At 44.2% G+C, this 19,134-nt stretch overlaps 1 protein-coding gene across 2 annotated transcripts in view; it reads right to left on the bottom strand.

The window, feature by feature from the left end:
• The window catches only part of FSHR (follicle stimulating hormone receptor), a 157,421-nt gene that overhangs the window by 27,298 nt on the left and 110,989 nt on the right, over positions 1-19,134 (bottom strand). For both annotated transcript variants that reach the window (XM_084829212.1, XM_084829213.1), the window contains 2 exons: positions 10,506-10,574; positions 5,158-5,232 (listed from right to left, as the gene is read on the bottom strand). In XM_084829212.1, coding sequence (XP_084685338.1) covers positions 5,158-5,232; positions 10,506-10,574 — 144 coding nt within the window. The remainder of the gene's footprint in view (positions 1-5,157; positions 5,233-10,505; positions 10,575-19,134) is intronic.

Raw genomic sequence — 19,134 nt, forward strand, 5'->3', positions numbered from 1 at the left:
AGGATTCTGGGGGGAGGGATGGAGCGCCTCCCCCCCACCATCAACATAATCCGCAAAAGGTAAGTCACTTTCGTACATCCTTTCATTGTAGTTGCCCTTTTCTGCACTTTTTCCAGCTCTACAATATGCTTTTTTTAAGGTGTGACCAGAACTGTACACAGTATTCCAAGAGTGGTCACACCATAGATTTGTATAAACCATACATTTGTATAAATATGATACTTTTATATAATGTATGATATTGGCAGTTGTATTCTGAATTCCCTGTCTAATTATGTCTAACATGGAGTTTGCCTTTTTTTACAGCAGCTGCCCATTGGGTTGACATTTTCATGAGCTCTCCACCATAACCCCAAGACCTCTTTCTTGGTCAGTCACTGCTAGCTCAGATCCTATCAGGTTATACTTGAAGTTGGGATTTTTTGCCCCAACGTGCATCACTTTACACTTGCTTACATTGAACTGCATTTGCCATTTAGATGCCCATTCTCCCAGTTTGAAGAGATCCTTTTGGAGCTCTTCACAATCCCTTTTTGTTTTAACCACCCTAAATAATTTGTTGTCATTGGCAAACTTGGCCACTTCACTGTTCACGCCTAATTCTAGATCATTTATGTACAGGTTGAAAAGCATTGGACCTAATACAGATCCCTGTGGGACCCCACTATTTGCTTCCCTCCATTGGGAGAATTTACCATTTATTCCTACTCTCTGCGGTCTGTTCTTTAACCAGTTACTGATCCATAAGAGGACCTGTCCTCTGATTCCATCACTGCTGAGTTTACTCAGGAGTCTTTGGTGAGGGACTTTGTCAAAAGCCTTTTGGAAGCCCAAGTAAACAATGTCTACTGGATCACCCCTGTCTACATGTTTATTGTCACTCTCAAAGAACTCTAAAAGGTTGGTGAGATAGGACTTACCTTTGCGGAAGTCATGTTGATTCTTTTTTCATCAGGGCTTGTCCTTCTATATGCTTACTAATTTTATCTTTAATAATGCCTTCAACCAATTTACCTGGAACATATGTTAAGCTAACCGGCCTCCAATTTCCTCAGTCCCCCTTTTGAAAATTAGTGTTACATTGGCCATCTTCCAGTCCTCTAGTATAGAGGCTGATATTGGGGACATGTTGCATATTTTGGTTAGAAGATTAGCAATTTCACATTTGAGTTCTTTGAGCACTCAAGGATGGATACTATCTGGGCCCACTGATTTATTTGCTTTCAATTTATCAGTAAGGTTGAGAACTTCATCTTCTGTCACCACTGTTTACCTCAGTTCCTCAGACTCCCTTCCTGAAAACATCAGTTCAGGCACAGGCATCTGCCCTATATCTTCTGCAGTGAAGGCAGTTGAAAAGAATTCACTGAGCTTCTCTGCAATCTCCTTGTCCTCTTTCAGTTCTCCTTTAACTCCATTGTCATCCAATGGTACAACTGCCTCCCTAGCTGGTTTCCTGCTTTTTGATATATTTAAAGAATTCTTTATTGTTGGCCTTGATATTGTTATCGATATGCTCTTCAAAATGCTTTTTTGCATCTTGCATTGTCTGCTTGCATCGCCTTTGTGCAAGCTTGTGCTGTCTTTTGTTTTCCTCACTTGGGCAAGACTTCCATTTTCTGAAGGAAGCTCTCTTTTCTCTAATAGCTCCCTTAACCCTGCTTGTTAACCATGCTGGCGACCCCTTGGACTTGGTGCTATCTTTCCTAACCTGTGGTATACATTTTAGCTGGGCTTCCATTATTGTGGTTTTGAGTAATCTCCAAGCATTTTGAAGGGATTTAATCCTGTTGACTCCCCCTCTTAACTTCCTTTTCACCAGTTCCCTCATTTTATAGAAGTTTCCTCTTTCGAAGACAAATGTGACTTGTAGGACTTCCAGGGCAATTTTCCACTGAAATATATATTAAATCTGATAGGACTGTGATCACTGTTTCCAATTGGTTCAACAACATTTACATCTCATACTAGGTCCTGGGCGACACCACTTAGGATCAAATCCAAGGTCAGCTCCCCTCTGGTGGGTTCCATGACCAGCTGTTCTAGGGCACAATTGTTTAGGGCACTGAGAAACTTAACCCCTTTGTTGTGGCTGGAACATGTATTTATCCAGTCGATGTGAGGGTAACTGAAGTCACCCATATTACAACACTTCCATGTTTGGAGGCCTCCCTGATTTTGGTTTCCATTTCAAGGTCACTCTGAGCATTCCGGTTTGGGGGACAATAGCATGTTCCTAGCGCTAAATTAGTTTTGGAGCCTGGTATTATTGTCACCCACAGTGCTTCTGTGGAACAGCCTACCCCTTTTAGGTGTTCTAGTCCACTCGATACTATGACGTACACGGCAACACCTCCTCCAGTATGCCCTTCCCTGTCCTTTCTATAGAGTTTATATCCAGAGATGACCATATCCCACTGGTTCTCTCCGCTCTACCAGGTTTCTGTAATGCCCACTATATCCATGTTTTCCTTTAAAATCAAGCACTCCAACTCTCCCATATTGGCTTGTAGGCTTCTAGCATTTGCATAGAAACACCTATACACAGTGTCCCCCCCCAGATGCCTCTGGCGTGTGCATCTTTTGCTATGGGATGTTGGCCCCTTTGATTGGCTATTATGTTCTGCCATGTACTCCTGGCCTATTTCCTCCCCTTCTACATTTGGGTAACGAGAAACATTTTCATCTTCATCCTCTTGGGATGACTTAACCTGAACTGGATGCTTCCCAGCTCCTGTCGGCTTTCCCCCAGGGTTTAGCTTAAAAGCTGCTCTGCTACCCGTTTTTCTGTTTAGCACCACCAGTCTGGTTCCATTTTGGTCCGTTTACTTTCTAAACCAATACATAGACTGAAACACAGTAATCCTTTGGTATCCACAGTCCTCCGTATTTTGTTCTCCAATCAAAATTGTACAGAAACATGCATATATGGTGTTTCCAAGCTCAATTCAAAATGCTGGCTTTGACCTTTAAAACCTTAAATGGTTTGGGAACAAGTGACTTGAAAGATCACCTTTACTCAAATCAACCTGCCCACACTTTAAGATCAGAGAGAGGCCCTTCTCATTTGCCCACCCATGAGAGCAGTCAGGTGGGTGATGACATGTGAAAGGGCCTTCTTAGTAGTGGCCCCACACCTGTGGAACAAGTTGCCATCAAAGGTCTACCATGCTCCATCATTGCAGGCTTTTAAGCAGGCCTTGAAAACATATTACTTTACTGTGGCCTTTGCTTGATATGACTGTTTTTGTTGTTGCTGGTTTTATTGTTGTTTTAATGGTTTTTATGTTTTTATCACTTTTAATATTGTAACTGTTTTTATGTATTTTATTGCTGTAAGTCACCTTGGGAGGGCTTCTGCCCTGAATGGCAGCCAAGAAATGTTTTAAATAAATAAAATAAATAAATATACTATGGAAGAGAGTATGCACATAAGTGTATACTAACGGGGAAAAGTATGAAAAATGTCCTTGCAAAATGCATATATTAGGAGAAATGTGAAGAAAAAAGTGTAAAAATTTTCATGTGGACTTTAAAAAAAAATGTAAACTGATGCAGGAACAGGATGAAATGCACTTAAGACTGAAAGAAACTAACATTGACAGATTTGTCTATTCCTATTCTTAAGTTCTTTAAAAGCCTGCAGCTAAAGGTCAATAAATTAATCATGTGTTGGGAACCATGTGTACATTATTCCGGGCTCTTTAGAGGGAGTGGGGTTGACACATTACAGATATGTGTGCAGAAAGACTGAACTCAAAATGCTATGTATTATAATTCTTTGAATTGCTTTCCTTAATACTGTTTTATGTCTTATTTCTTTTATACTCTTTTATTCACCTAATCAAGTTGTCTTACTATCAGTAAATATTGCTTCTTACTATGACCTTTACATTTCCTTTCTAAAAGTTTGCTACCTGTCCCTTCCTCCTTCTTTCTAATTCATGGAGGAAGTATCCTAAATTGTAAATATCCTGAAACTACCCCCTTTACACAAAACATCTGAGTGTCAATGTGAAATGTGAAAAGGCTAATGTGCCAACAATTCTGTGCCATATCCATATGAAACATTCTAGCCCAGGCCAGGAAAGGAGAGAGTGTGAATGGAGACTGAATGGTTTTATTGCAGGAAGGCCTAATGGGGGTGCTGTGGTATGTGCTGAAGATTGCTGAAGTATCAGTTACAAAACATGGAGCTGGGCCAACAAAGAGGGACATCAACAGATGTTTTAATAACTAAGAACAGTACTTTACAAGCTTGAGAGATGTTGGGGAGTCAAAAGGACGTGTCAGCAATAACCATCACTCTTGGAATTTGGGACATGATCAACAAAGACAACATCGAACTCAACGAAGGCAAAAGAGTATAAAACCCCTGAGCCTGCCAGTGTTCAGGAGGGGAGAGGTTGCATCTGGGTCATTGTATGTGCACATACCAACAGCACCCTCGATCCATGGGACACACATGTCAAGCGCTTGGCAGTGTGTGGCGAGTATGTGTTGGGTAGAATTCAGGGAATAGGAGTTTACTGTCCAGGGCATAGATAAGGCGCAGTTATCTTTGTACCGTCATACTCACTATTTTGGAGGTTTTCATACAGACAGCAGGTTCTGGCTTGAGCTTGGCTGCAGGGAAGCTGTGTAACAAGCAGGGACTACCTGCATATTTAGTCATTTAAGGCACCATGTTTGGGTAACTAAGTTGTGACCAAGGAGCATGCAGTTCCTTGAGGTACTTGTAACTAAGTCTGTAACTAAAAGGTGCACTGCCTCTTAAGCCTCAGATAGTTTGCAACTCTCTGGGGAGGCTCAGCTGTTGCTTGTTTTGTTTCTTTATTGTCAATAAATCTCCTTTTTCTTTCACCTACATTGGTTGTGTGTGTCCTATCTCCACCTCAAAAGATCCCAAATTCCTCAGCCTGATCAACTGAGGGGTCCAGTGTATAAATTAAAATTCAAACCTCACAGGGTATCACAAATAAATATACATGCATACAATTTGGAGCTAGGAGACACTTGTAACAAGACACGTGCTTTTAAAAATTCATTTAACCATTCTATTCTCGGACATCCACTGAGAGACAACCTTGTCTGATGTGAGCACGCATCTGACATGGTAATACAATAACAAGCAAAAAATGAGGATTCGTAACTTACAAGAACCCAGGTCCATTGGCTCCTTGAAAAACTTCATTAGGTAACTTTTCTAGATGGTAATTGCCACTCAGATTTCTGTTAGGAATGAATGAATGAATGAAAAATATGATATTTGGAAAATAATCTTAATACATTGAATAATGGTAGCTCCTCAGCTATGGAATTCCAGGGAGCCCCAGTCAGCTACTGTTAAATAGGCTTTGAAAATAACTTGATTTTGCAAGATTTTCTATGAGCAGCTTTCTGCTGACTGGTGATCTGGGTACCTGCTGCTCACTCTGCAATCCCAGTGTTAACTTTTGATGGGCAGCTTAACACCTGGACAGCAGACTGATTTATTTTTATGATGACGACGATGTGGTTTTGAAGGTTCATTTATATTGTTTTAACTGTAGTTTTATTATTGTTTGATCGAATTATCCAAAATCTATCCAAATCTGTGTGTGGGGGGACATTGTTAAAAGAAATGCATGATTGAAAAAGAGGACAAAAGAAGACACAGGTTCGCATATCGAAACTGTGGAATTCACTACCATGTGATGTGGTGATGGCCACCAATTTAGATGGCTTCAAAGGGGGGTTAGACAAATTCCTGAAGGAGAAAGGTATCAAGGGCTACTGGTCCTGATGGCTACATTCTACTTCTGGTATCAGAGGTAGTAAGCCCATGTACACCAGTTGCTGGGGAACATGGCCGGGAGGGTGCTGTTGCACTTGTGTTTTGCTTGTGGGTTTTCGTGGGTGGCTGGTTGGCCACTGTGTGAACAGAATGCTGGAATAGATGGACCCTTGGTCTGATCCAGCAGGGCTCTTTTGATGTTCTTATAAAATTTGCATATACGAATTCTATATATAGGTATGAATGTGGAAATAATGACCGTAATTTAAGTAGGAATACAAAACATCCCACCATAGCGGAGGAAACTGCTTCCCAGGCTGCTGTGCAGGCGCTAATGCTTGATGGGCCAATTCAAGACTCCTGCTGTCCCTTCTTAAGGTCCTTTATCTTTGACTTGGGCTGGATAGCCCTTCAAACTGAGGATGCCTTCAAATACAAGACTACTGTGATAGCTCTTCAAATAGAGGACTGTAAAGTAGGGCGCATGGCCACCCTTTCTAGATCAAGTTAGGGCCCAATCCTATGCGTGTTTAGACAGAAACAATTCCTACCTCTCCCAGCATGCCCCAGCCAGAGCTGGCTGGGGCATGCTGGGAGAGGTAGGACTTTATTCTGTCTAAACATGTATAGGATTGCACCCTTATCCTACTTTCACAAATGTAGCCAAAAGACAAGGCCACACTATGAAGGAGAAAAATGACAAAAGGATGAAAAAATCAGTACACTAAAACCATTTTTTGAAAAACCAAGTTTACGATTCCCCTTAATTCCTAATGCATTTCAAACATCTGTGTTCTTCCTTAGTGGAAACTGCAAATAAAACAATTATGAAACTTAATCCTTTCAAAAAGAAAATTAGAATACAGAGCATATGCTTCTGCCATAATTCACATAAAAATTTAAAAATAAATGAAATGAATGAAACTTTAAAGTGCTTAACTGTGGCTGGATCATACCCAAGATATTTCAGTATGTGTGCATGTGTGTGTGATTATATATATATATATATATATTCATATTCTAATATATATATATATATATATATATATATATATTTAAAACAACTTGTTTAGAATATTTATTTATTTAAAAGGTTTTTAATCTACCTTTCAGGATGTACTGCCCTCACAAGATGGCGTACAATATTACAAAAACATGAACATACGGATTACAGTTAAATACACACACACAGCAGTAGCAGAAGCAGTTAATGATTTCAAAGCACCAAATGCAGACTGAAATAAATGTGAGGTCATGTGTATCTCCCTGTGGAGGGAGTTCCAAAGGTGTGGGGCCACCACTGAGAAAGCCTGTCCCCAGTACCAGCCTAACGTCTCTTGCTAGTGGGCCAGAGAATAGAGCCTCTGACGCTGATCTTAATGCTTTTGCAGGTTGATGCAAGTAATCAAAAAGCCAACCCAAAGAAAGGATCAACCAACCAAAAGAGGATCACTTCTGATCTGAAGCCTTATCCCCACAGAAATAATTGGTGGCTTCTACATGCATATACTTGGATAAATAGAATATCGAGTCTTAAACTTGCTAGCTTACGCAACACAAAAGGTAAAAACATAGCAAAACATAGTGTAAAATAGTGACATGAATTCTGCAAATCTTGAACGAGATCATAACACAGATAGGAAGTTGACCTATACTGAGTCAGACCACCACTTTATCTAGCATCAGACTGGCACTGGTCCTCTGGGGCTTCAGACAGTGGTCTTTGCCAGCCAGGGTGGAACTGGGATCTTCTACATGCAAAGCATGTCCTAGTCTACCACTGAGCTATGGAGAAATTAAAAAAATAGGGGCTTACAAGGCACTGCAGTAAGGGAAGGCAGATGTTTCCCTTGCTCGTCCATGTTTCCACTGTGAGGTCCTGCTCTGTACCATTTTACCAAATATTGAGGATTGCCTTGGGCTGGGGGAGGAATGTGGACCAATCCACTGGAGTACCTGATATTTACAGCAGAGGCAGGAACTGGCAGTGTGCGCGGCCGATTTCTGCCCGCAGAGTGATCACTGGGGCATCTCATTGGCTGCAGAAATGGGGGGTGGGCATGGAGGTGAAAGCGTGGCATTTTAGTCTCTTGAGGGACCTTCCAGAGCATCCGAGTTTCAGGACTCTGTCCCTGGAATCTAACTCATCCGACGGGCTCCAATCAAAAGAGGATCACTTCTGATCTGAAGCCTTAACCCCATGCCAGAAATAAGAGGTGGGTTCCAAATGCATGTACTTTAAAAATAATATTCATTCATTCGTTTACAGAGATAAATATATACACAAGACTCTACATCGCAGAGCTCTGGCCCACAAAAGGTTATGCCATACATCAGGGTTGTACAACCTTTTTGGCCCTGAGGGTCGCATCGGGTGCTTCCTGGTGTGGCAAACCCACAAGTATGCATGCACATCCACATTCAGCACTCACTTGCTCAAATCCAACTCCTGCCCAAGAGGGTTTCAGAGGCCTGGGACCTGTTTTGATCAGATAAAGCCAAAACTCCTCCCAGAAACCTCAGTTCTCAAACCACCCAGGTATCCAGAGATCCTGACTCCTAGCCCTTCTCCCTCCTCTATTCCACACTTTTGCTGAAGGATCCTGCAGGGCTGGCCCTAACATTAGGTATAGCGAGGCAGTTGCCTCAGGCAGCAGAGGCTGGGAGGTGGTAGCAAGGTGCTCTAGGAAAGAGCTATGTGCCAAGCAACCTATCCTGTGTCCCCTAAGCTAGTCTGCCGCCTTCAGGTGTAGTAGAGGATGCTGTCCCATTGCTGGTGTTGAAGAAAGATTCAGCCAGCAGTCCAGTCAACTCTTATACATGGAATGAGAAGGGGATGCCATCTTGTTCTTTGCCTCAGGTAGCAAAATGCCTTGGGCTAGCCCTCGAATCATGACAACCTACAGGGTTTTTCAGGGGAAAAAACTGGAAAAAGGGGAAAAATGCTCTAGGAACAGGCTCTATGGTTCTTACCATAGACATCCTGTTCCTAGAGTGTCCTAGGAACCAGCAGAAGCCTTCAAGCACTACTTCCTAGGATGCTGTGGGGACACTCTAGAATGAGGCGTCTTTGGTAGGAACCTTAGAGCCCATTTTTCGAGCATTTCACCTTTTTTCCTGTGATTTTGTCTGGAAGTCGAGGGGCAGGGGACCAGACAGGGCTTGGCCATGGGGCAGTCGTACTTTTTGCACCTTTGCCATAAATAAATGTGTTCATCTCTAAGATGTCTAGGGATGTACGAAAGTCACTTACCTTTTTGAAGGGTGACATTCGCGGTGGGGGGGAGGCGCTCCGTCCCTCTCCCTGAACTTCTGGCGGGGGGGAGGCGCTCCGTCCCCCCCTGAAATTCTGGCCAGGGGGAAGGCGCTCTGTCCCTCCCCACACGAATCCTGGCCGGCCGGCTCCGCAAATGGCAGCGGCCATAGCCGCCACCGTTTGCGTCCCTGCAGTCAGCCGTGATAGGCTATGTAAATGTTTACGTAGCCTATCACAGCTGATTTAAAAGAAAAAACCCTCCCGTGCGTATGCAAATGGCGGCGCCTATGGGTGCCGCCATTTGCATTCCTTATTTTGGCATGTCTTAGTCTACGTAAACATTTACGTAGACTAAGACTGCGAAAATAAGGGGAACACAAATAGCATAGATGCTACGCTATTTGCGTTCCCCTTATTTTCGCCGTCTTAGTCTACGTAAATGTTTACGTAGACTAAGACGTGCCAAAATAAGGAACACAAATGGCGGCGCCCATGGGCGCCGCCATTTGCGTACGCGTGGTTTTTTTTTCTTTTAAATCAGCCGTGATAGGCTACGTAAACATTTACGTAGCCTATCACAGTGTTTTTTAAAAATCTAGCCATGATAGGCTACGTAAATCTTTATATAACCTGTTTTGTTTTTTTTTTAAACTGGAAATGGCGGCGGCGGCAGCCGGTCGGAAGACTGGCCGCCGCAGCCGCTGCTGCTGAACCGCCGCCGAACCGCTGCCAGAGCCGCCGCCGCCAGGAAGATTCACTGAAGGTAAGTCCTGTCCCGGGGGGGGGGCAGACCGTTCCGCCACCGATTTTGGGGGGCCGAATGCGCTGGCATTTGGCCGCCCCGAGATTTGTGGCAAAATTCTCTGACATCCCTAAAGATGTCACAAGATTTTTTGTGGTTCTTGTTGCAGCAGACTAACATGGCTGCCCCTTTGGAAAGTGGATACATAGGATCTACCCCAAAGTTTTGCAAGAGACGATGCAATAAAGTACAAAACTTCCATAACGCTCCTGTCCTCCTTCTCCTATTCATCCCTCTCTCACTCTCAGATATGCATAAAAACATAGCTTTGAATAAAGAATGCTTCCCTGTCCCACAAGCTGCAAAAATAAAAAAAAGACATATTTATCTATAGATTACAGCTATATAGATTTTATATAACCTTATCAAAATCAGCCAGAGCCCCTGCTGTCATTCTTCAATATCCCAGTCACCATCTTCTGTCACCCACGTTTGGAAATGAATTCATGACTTTAGGGTGTACTCCTATGCATGTATAGCCAGAAAAAAGTCCTAAAACTTTTCTGACAGTGGCCTCTATTTACGAGCAAGCTATGAAATCAGCCAACAGAGGAAACATGGGCAAGGAGCAGTAGCAATACTACTAATAAAAGCTGAATGACTGTCTTTGTTGCAGTAAATATTTTGCACAAAATGTCCTCCAAACTGTTAAAGCAAGCAAGAATACTTACAGTTCAGACAAGATGGTCCCATTGAAGGCATGGTTTTCAATCTCCCAAATTCCATTTTTATTCAGCCTTCTGCAATAAAGAGACAATGACTGTTAGAACGTAAACATTTTTAAACACAAACTTTGAAAAGAGGTTGTGTTAAACACACACACACACATACACACACACACATAAACTCTCTACTAATGGGACTCTTCTAGAAAGCCAGTGAACACATTTCCTGACACAATGATACCAATTCAATGAATTTCAGTTTTCCATAAGCTGTGCAAAGAGTTTACTATGTGCTCCATTCTGCAATAAAAGGAGAGGATGATCAAAATGTAACAAAGATACCTGGAAGGGAAAAAAGTATTTCATTGATATCCTACCTTTCCTCCAAAGAGCTCAAGGTGGCATAGCAGAGTTAGCATAGCATAGCATCATAGGGCTGGGAGGGGCCTACAAGTCCATCGAGTCCAACCCCCTGCTCGGTGCAGGAAGCCTCATTCCCAGGCAGTCTCCCTTCCAAGTAGTAACCAGGACTGACCCTGCTTAGCTGCCGAGATCAGACGAGATCAGGCACATCCAGTAAGGGTTGTATCCAATGTTAGACCTACTTAGAGTAGACCCATTGAAATGAATGAGTGCTGAGTCTTCAACATGGCACTCATGGTCACCTCCCTTGATGCCTGCCAGCCTCCCTACCCCTCCTGATTAAAAAAAATATATGTATTTTAATTAAAAAATAATAATTGGGAGGCCAGCAGATTGCAAAGTGAAGTGCTACACTACACACCTACTCCATCTCAATTTCCAAGAATAAAGGGCACTTGGAGGCATTCTTAGAAAATAAAAATAGTGGGTAGCTTCAGCCCAGTGGTTTGTTTTGAAGTATGCCTTCTGCGAAATAGGTTTTGGAGCACAAAACCGGGTTCAAAAGAATGGTTTTCTGTTTTGTAACTCTAAACCCACCTGTGCCTTGTACTTACATTCTTGGGTAAGTTAGTTTTCTTTTAGCCTCATAAGTTTGCCTTCTGGGCTATGGGTGTTTTGTGACTGGTCACATCCAGCATGGCAACCATTTTCTGAATGGGAAGCCCCGTCATGGCAGCCATCTTGTGAGAGCACTCATGACATACCCTCAAAATTCCAAAATGTGCCCACTGGCTAAACAATAAAATCCAATGAAAACAATAATAAATAAAACCAGCAACCCATTTTTTTAAAATTCCAGTGAAAACAATTGGGTCTGAAGAGCTTTCCTGAAGACCTGCAAAGAAAGGACCTGATGAGTCCACAATGAAAGCTCATTTCAGAGGTCCAGGGCCACTACCGAAAAGGCCCTCTCCCATATAATCACTGTCCTAGCTGCCCTGTAACTAAACAAGTGCAACTGAAATAAACATGCATTATCTCCCTGTTTACTCATCTCTATTTCTCTCCCCTTTCCATGTGTCACATTTTAGGTGGTAAGCCCCATGCCCCCCCCGAGCTGTGCTTTGACTCCCCCCACCCCCCAGCAACGGATTGGTTTGGAAAATTATCTTTTAAATTTCTGACATGACAGACAATGACAGTCTAGGCTGTAACTCAGGCCTACTTTCTGAATTTCCCAATGTGTGCAGCTCAAAATGGGGCCTTTTTAGGATTTCTGGGCAGAAAAAATAAACTCAGCAACCAGTAAAAAAGTTTCCACAATTAATTTCCAGTCGCTTAGTTAGTTCTTTATATAGCAACCAGTTAAAAAGTTTCCCCCTGATTGTCTAACAGGAAGGAAAATCGAAAGCTCAGGAACAAGACTAGAAGGAGGGAACCTCAAGGAGGAGTTAACTAACACACCCTAAAGTGTTTATTTTCTCTCTGCCCTTCCCTAAACTTGTAGTATGAACAAGTTTGTTTTTCAGGTGGAATCTAAAACTGAGACACCCAATCCAGCATCAAAGCCAAGCTCGGGAGCTCACTGTCATTACCAAAGTATCGCAGTTCATGAAGAATCAGAACACAGGGACAGACGACAACACGTGAAAGAGGGCGGTAGCTATAGGCAAGACCCAAGCTTTTGGGTCTGGCGTTCCTGTTCTAAAGTATGAGTTTGGTGCTAAGCTTTTCTCTCTGTCTCTGTCTCCCACTCTCTGAAAAGGTGTATTGTGAACCTACCATTCAGAAAACTTTCTTGCAAGGTTATCAAACATTTTTATAAGTTTACGAAAGGAAGTCTATTATGCAGTAAATATTTCACAAAGTTAAGGACTCAGTCGTATTGCCTTCAACAAGAAAGTAATGCATAATGTTCTCAGCACCAATCTCCCAAAATGGTTGCATTCTAATGTGCTCTTAGTCTGTTTCTAAACCTGGTTTGTTTGTTTGTTTGTATTGGTGTTGTCATGATAAAAGGCTAAAACTGAATTTTAGTTCACATTAGTTTTAACTTCTTAGTTACTTATTTATTTACAACATTTGTAAACATCTAAAACAGATTCCAGAGCGGCGAACATAAAATTTATTTATTTATTTAAAACATTTCTATCCTGCCCTATATCATTAAGATCTCAGGGTGGCGTACAGATAAAATCAATTTAGACAGTTGTTGTTGTTGTTCAGTCGTTAAGTCGTGTCCGACTCTTCGTGACCCCATAATTTAGACAGCATAAAACAATAAATAATTTAAATACCTAAAAACATATTAAACTATTAAACAAACTAATACCATTTAAAATCTAAAGCAATAACGCAGTTAAAACAATGTGCTAGGGAATGCATTTAGTCCTCAAAGGCTTTGGTAAAAGGTCATGTTTTTATTTGGCGCCAAAACGAGACCAATGTCTATGCTAATCAGGCCTCCAAGGGGAGGGCATTCCACAACCAGGGTGCCACAGCAGAGAAGGCCCTCTACCACATCCCACCATAGTTAGGCTGACCATATTTCCTTGAGACAAAAACAGGAAATTGGGATGACAAAAACGGGATGGGGTTATGTAATATTCTGTATTCATGAAAAAGTAAGACGATAACAAAAGTTTTATTAGAGAAAGAATTGCTATGGGCGGAATGATGGTAAAAATAACAGTAAGACTCACCCTCCTGGCTCCCACACGCTGAATGGGGCTTAGCAACCGCCTCTTGAATTCCCCGCCACTGCAGGCAAGCAAGGGGGCGGTGTCTGATCGTTGCTAGCTCAAGAAGCCTGGCCCTGACTGGATAAAGTAAATGGAACTTCCTCTTTCGTCACACTAGTAGTTTTACTGCACGCATTGATTAGCATAGAGCCTTATGATAAACGCGTTCAGGTTTTTTTTTACAAAAAATTAAAAACGGGACAAAATTGACATTTATATTAAAACGACGGGACGGTTGGGAAATATGAAAAAAATGGTACTGTCCCATTTAAAACGGTATGTATGGTCAGCCTAACCATAGTGTATGTCTTGTCTCGTACTGGTGGGACGCAGAGGAGGGCCCCTCCAGCAGATCTCAGTCCTCTGGCAGGCATATATAGGGAGAGGCGCTCCCTGAAATATAGAGGTCCCAAGCCGCTTAGGGCTTTAAATGTCATCACCAAAACCTTGAATTCTGACCGGAAGCATATTGGCAGCCAATGCAATTCCTTTAAAACTGGTGTTATATGATTTTTACGAGGTGTTCCGGTCAGCGGTCTAACTGCTGCATTTTGTTTTCTCTCTCTTAAAAACAGAATCAGTAAAACCTATGGCTGGCCAGTTGGAGGCTTCCTGGAAAAGAGCTGTTTTCAGGAGGCACTGGAAGCAAGCGTCACCGTGTTGGTGCCTGCCTGACCTCCAGGGGCAGGGAGCTGTAGCGTAAACTATTTTGTTTGTTTTACACCTTATACCTTCTGAAACAAAAAGATGCCAGTCATTTAATTCCTGGTGTTCATAGTAGATTTTCTGTTGACTTTTACGTAGCCCATTATGTGAGTTAACACACCCTCTGCATGGAGGAGGAGTGAGGGGGGAGTTCACTGTCTTTCCCTTCTCCTGGCCTGGCCCTCACAGCCTCTCCACCACTGGTGCTAAGCGCCTCCCCTCCCCCACAAAATGCCCCACCTAGAAATGAGGCTGCCCACCTAACAAGGAAGGCTGCCCTTGGGTTAGGGGCCTGTCCTCTCTGGGTTTTGAAAAGCATCGTGAGCATTGATGGCATATTATTAAGATTAAAATCCTTATTATTAATAAACTCCCTTCTCAGTCATTGTCTCTCAGGGTAGCCCACCTTCTATCATTCAGTGGACTGAAGATCTTACTGCTCTTGCGACATTTGAACTTATCTCCTACAGCCATCGATTCATATGGATGCTTATTCAGAAATATGGACTGCTTATATTAACGTATCTATTTGAAATGGAAGAGTTAAATCCTCTTTTTTTTTTTGCATTATATATAGAGAGAGGGTGATGAAAATGATTATTGTGCATGGATATGTTTTATGGCATGTTCTTTCATCCTCCCCTTCTCTTTTGTAGTCCCCCCTTTTAGTTTTGTTTTTTGTTTGCCACTGATGTATTTGCAAATAAAAGATTAAAAAATTTCCACTCCATAAATATATAAATGACAACCACTCCCTCACAGTCTGGTTGAGGATTGGGGCAGGGAAGCATTTAATGGGTTAAGGCATGCAATTCCTTTGGACTCAAAAGGGCTACCTAAAATGATGAAATAGCAACAACGTCAGGGACTCTGCATTTGGAATCTCAAAGCTTGCTATAATTCTTCCCCCTGCCCCCCGGGGCACATTGAGCATTAATGTGCCTTCCCCTCTCTTTCCTCCTCCCTTAGTCCCAAACAATCTACCACAGTTGGTTGTATTTATCCCTCCTGCAGACTAATTTGGCTTCTTCTCTGCTCCTATTGTGACTAGGCAAGGCTCATCCACTCTTAACCCAGAGTGGCAAGCCTGAGTGATGGGCTGACAATGAATCATTTAATTAAACTGTCAGAAAGCCTCCACACTCAGCTGCTAATCCAGAGCGAAAGCTGCCTGTTCAAGCGATACGCTTATCTAAGGTCCGAGAGGGGTGTGCTAAGGTTGACATGGAAATCAATTACGGTCATGGTTGGAGAGATTACCCTTTTGACTGTGAAAGGCACATGCCCTGTGGTGTCACATCTTTGATGGATGTCAGAGCCGATCACAGCTTACCAGGAAACCGTCCATGACGCCTTTGGAGGTGACAGACCAGAGAGAAATGACCTTACAGCCAGGCCCCCTGGCATGAGCACTTGTGAGAAGCCAATGGAGGTGCACACTGGGAGAACCAATCAAGATGTGGAACCCCAAAGGCCTAGCCTCCAGTCTTTGAGGGGAGATTCAGACAGGAAAGCCATTCAGCAGCTAACCACAGCTTCCTGACAGGGCTTTTCACGCCAGGCCAGAGCAATGCTCATCAAAGACGGCTGGAGAGAAGTGACAAGCGGAGTGCCGCAGGGTTCTGTCTTGGTCTCATGCGATGAATCAACGCCCCCGCTCCTTTCTTAGAATTGCCTCTGAACAAAGGACCTGCCCAGACATGTAGAAAGAACCAAATCAACGTCCCCCCCCCAGCCCAATGACTTGGCTTATGTTAGGTAGGAACTGCAGGAGTTCTCTACGGATCCATGAGCAGGTCCTCCCAGGCTATTGATGGGTCACTTTGAATGTCCAGGTCTGGGAGCTGCCCAGCCCCCTGAGGCATACCTTTGCTAACGAAAGAAGCTTCCGTTGTCTTTGTGTGGATGGCAAAGAGGCAACACTGGCTTAAGTGAGGCCCGGATGCCCAGATGTGGGCCCCATCCTTCCCCCTCCTGAAAGCTGCTTTGGTGAATTATTCTGAGGATCCTGATAAGTTTTAGTTAGCTGATTTGTATGTTTCATTTTATTTTTAAAAGACAACTGACCATTTCGGAAGCAGGAACAGTGCCGGCTCAAGGTTTTTGGAGGGCCCTTGGGCAGGACACCCTCCATGGGCCCCCTCCCTCAGTGAGCCCACCTTCTCACCACCTTTGTCACCTCCTCCTCACCCTCTCTCTCTTTACTGCTACCACTTGCTTGCTTGACAGGCAGAGAGAAGGTGAGCAAGCAGGCAGGGGCATCTCCTGCTCCTCCTCACCACCACTGTTGCCTGGGCCAGACTGAGAGGCAGGTGAACAAGCAGGTTGCAATGGGAAAAGGAGGAGCCACTGCAGGGGGCTCCTGTTAGTGGTCCCCTGCTGGGCCATGTGGGCCCTTGGCAAGTGCCCAGCTATGCCTGCCCTTGATGCCAGCCCTGACCAGGAAATATGAAATTTAGTAACACTCTCCGCCACATCATAGCGGTAATACTACAGAGACTGCAGCAATCCCTTCGTTGTGGTAATACCAACACCTGCCTAATTTGCCATAAACAAGGCCTTTCATTTCACAATCTGCTTTAGAAAGACCTGGCATAGTGTAGTGCTGAAAGGACTGAGCTATGAACCAGGAAGCCCCCAGTTCAAAGCTTGCCTCTGCAATGAATTTCCTAGGAAGCCCTCTTCACTTTCAGCCCCATATCTGCAAGACATGGGAGATCATAGAATCATAGAATAGTAGGGTTGGAAGGGGCCTACAAGGCCATCGAGTCCAACCCCCTGCTCAATGCAGGAATCCAAGTCAGAGCATCCCTGACAAATGGCTGTCCAGCCTCGTCTTGAAGGCCTCCAGTGTGGGAGAGGCCACACACAGATAAAAATATTGACTTACCTTACAGGGTTGTCACAAGGATCGAAACAAGATAATACGTGCAAAGCTCTCAGAACACTCGCAAACGCCACACAAGTGTGCTTTGTTCATTATTAGAGCTTCTTAGAGTGGACAATAGTGGGAAGAAGGATCCAATGTTTGGCCCTATTTCCAGGATTTTGGTAAAAGCTTCACTAAACAATCTAATTTTCCTCAATGTGCTGCTGTCCAGATATTGTAGACTCCAACTCCCATCAGCCCCAGCCAGCATGGTCAGTGGCCAGGGATATTATAGGAATTGTAATTCAAAAGAAACAGAAGGCACCAGGTTGGGGAAGGCTGACATAGGCTGTAAACTGTATGCTCCTCCTAGGGATGTCTGTTGTTAGAAAATCCGGCCTTTTGGGGCCCAATAGATCCACACTGCCTGCCTGGCTCGGCTTGCATTTGAGAGGTGAGCCACGGGTTTTTCCAGAATCTGGGAACTTTTTTGTTTTGGGTTTTTTTTATGTAAAAAGAATTTTGTACAAATGGTGGCATCAAATTGTGACCATAATTTGCTTAATTTGTTCAAATTACAGTGCAAATTAAGTAAATTACAGCTGCAATTTGCACACATTTCTTTTTATGTCTCTCTCCCACAAATCTGCAAGCTGGCCCGACTGGATGCAGATTGAATCAGGCCACCTAGTGAGGAAGCAAGCCAAAGTCTGGGGGGCCAAGCTGCTGAAAGCTTGGTGAGTTTCACTCCCACGGATGGGTTTCTTTGACATCCCGAGCTCCCCCACCCCACTTCACATAATGTGCTGGAGAGTTGTTGATGGGGCATTTGACTGAAGGCCGCTCTCTGTCTCTGGTCTCTCTTCATTTTCTCCATTCTGTTCATAATTGTATAAACCTCTATGATATTCCCTTCCCCGCATTGCCTCTTCATTACAGCCATGAAGAAGTACCAACCATGCCACTCAGACGGTGAGAATTAGGGATGTTAGAGAATTCCGCCACGGATCCCAGGGGGGCTGAATTCCAATGAATTCGGCTCCCCGGAATCTGAGGCAGAATGGAGCCCCCCGCCCCACCACCCTGCGAAAGCCCCGGAAAACAGAGCCTACCTGGCTGTGGCTCTGGCTCCGGCTCTGGTGCCGGCGGCAGTGGCAGCTCTGGCCACTGCCGGGCTGCTACAGCTGCAAATGGCGGCCGTCGTAGCGGCCGCCACTTGCGTCCCTAGGCCGGCCCGTGATAGGCTACGTATATATTTACGTAGCCTATCATGGCCAAATCAGGGATGCAAATGGCATCCCACACGCCATTTGCGTTCCTGCTTTAGCCGTGATAGGCTACGTAAATATTTACGTAGCCTATAACGGGCTTGCATAGGGACGCAAATGACATCCCCTACGCAGGACGCCATTTGCGTCTGCACCAGCCTGGCAGCGGCTGGAGGCCCTGCTGCGGGTTGGCCTGGCTGGTGGCTTCGCAGCCTGGCCACGGAGCAGAGCCAGCTGGGCAGGATTCCGGGGGGGAGGAATGGATCGCCCCCCCATCGAGGATTCCGGGGGGGAGGAATGGATCGCCTCCCCCCACCTGTGGAACCTGGCGGAGCCAGGTAAGCGGGGTTTTGTACACCCCTAGTGAGGATACACTATAGGGCCGATCTACATTGCGCCTGCCATCGCAATGAATTCGGTGTCCCGTCTGTTAAACGCTCTTGCATTAAAACATGATTATTCACGCTCACCCATTTTCCCCGTTGCAGTGCTTCATTGAATGTGCGAGCTCGGTTCACACTCAAGTGCTGTGCTGTTTTCCTGCTGTTTTCCTGCGCGCGCTTGTCTGATCTCAGATGCTAAGCGCGGTCGGCCCCGGTCAGTAGTTGGATGGGCAACCGCCTGGGAATCAGGCTTCCTGCACTGAGCAGTGGGTTATTCTATCCCTTCAAATGAGATTAAGTTTTACC

This window comes from Heloderma suspectum, chromosome 1 (genome assembly GCF_057233095.1).
Source record: "Heloderma suspectum isolate Gila_16-S chromosome 1, 16-S_ref, whole genome shotgun sequence".
Taxonomy (NCBI): domain Eukaryota; kingdom Metazoa; phylum Chordata; class Lepidosauria; order Squamata; family Helodermatidae; genus Heloderma; species Heloderma suspectum.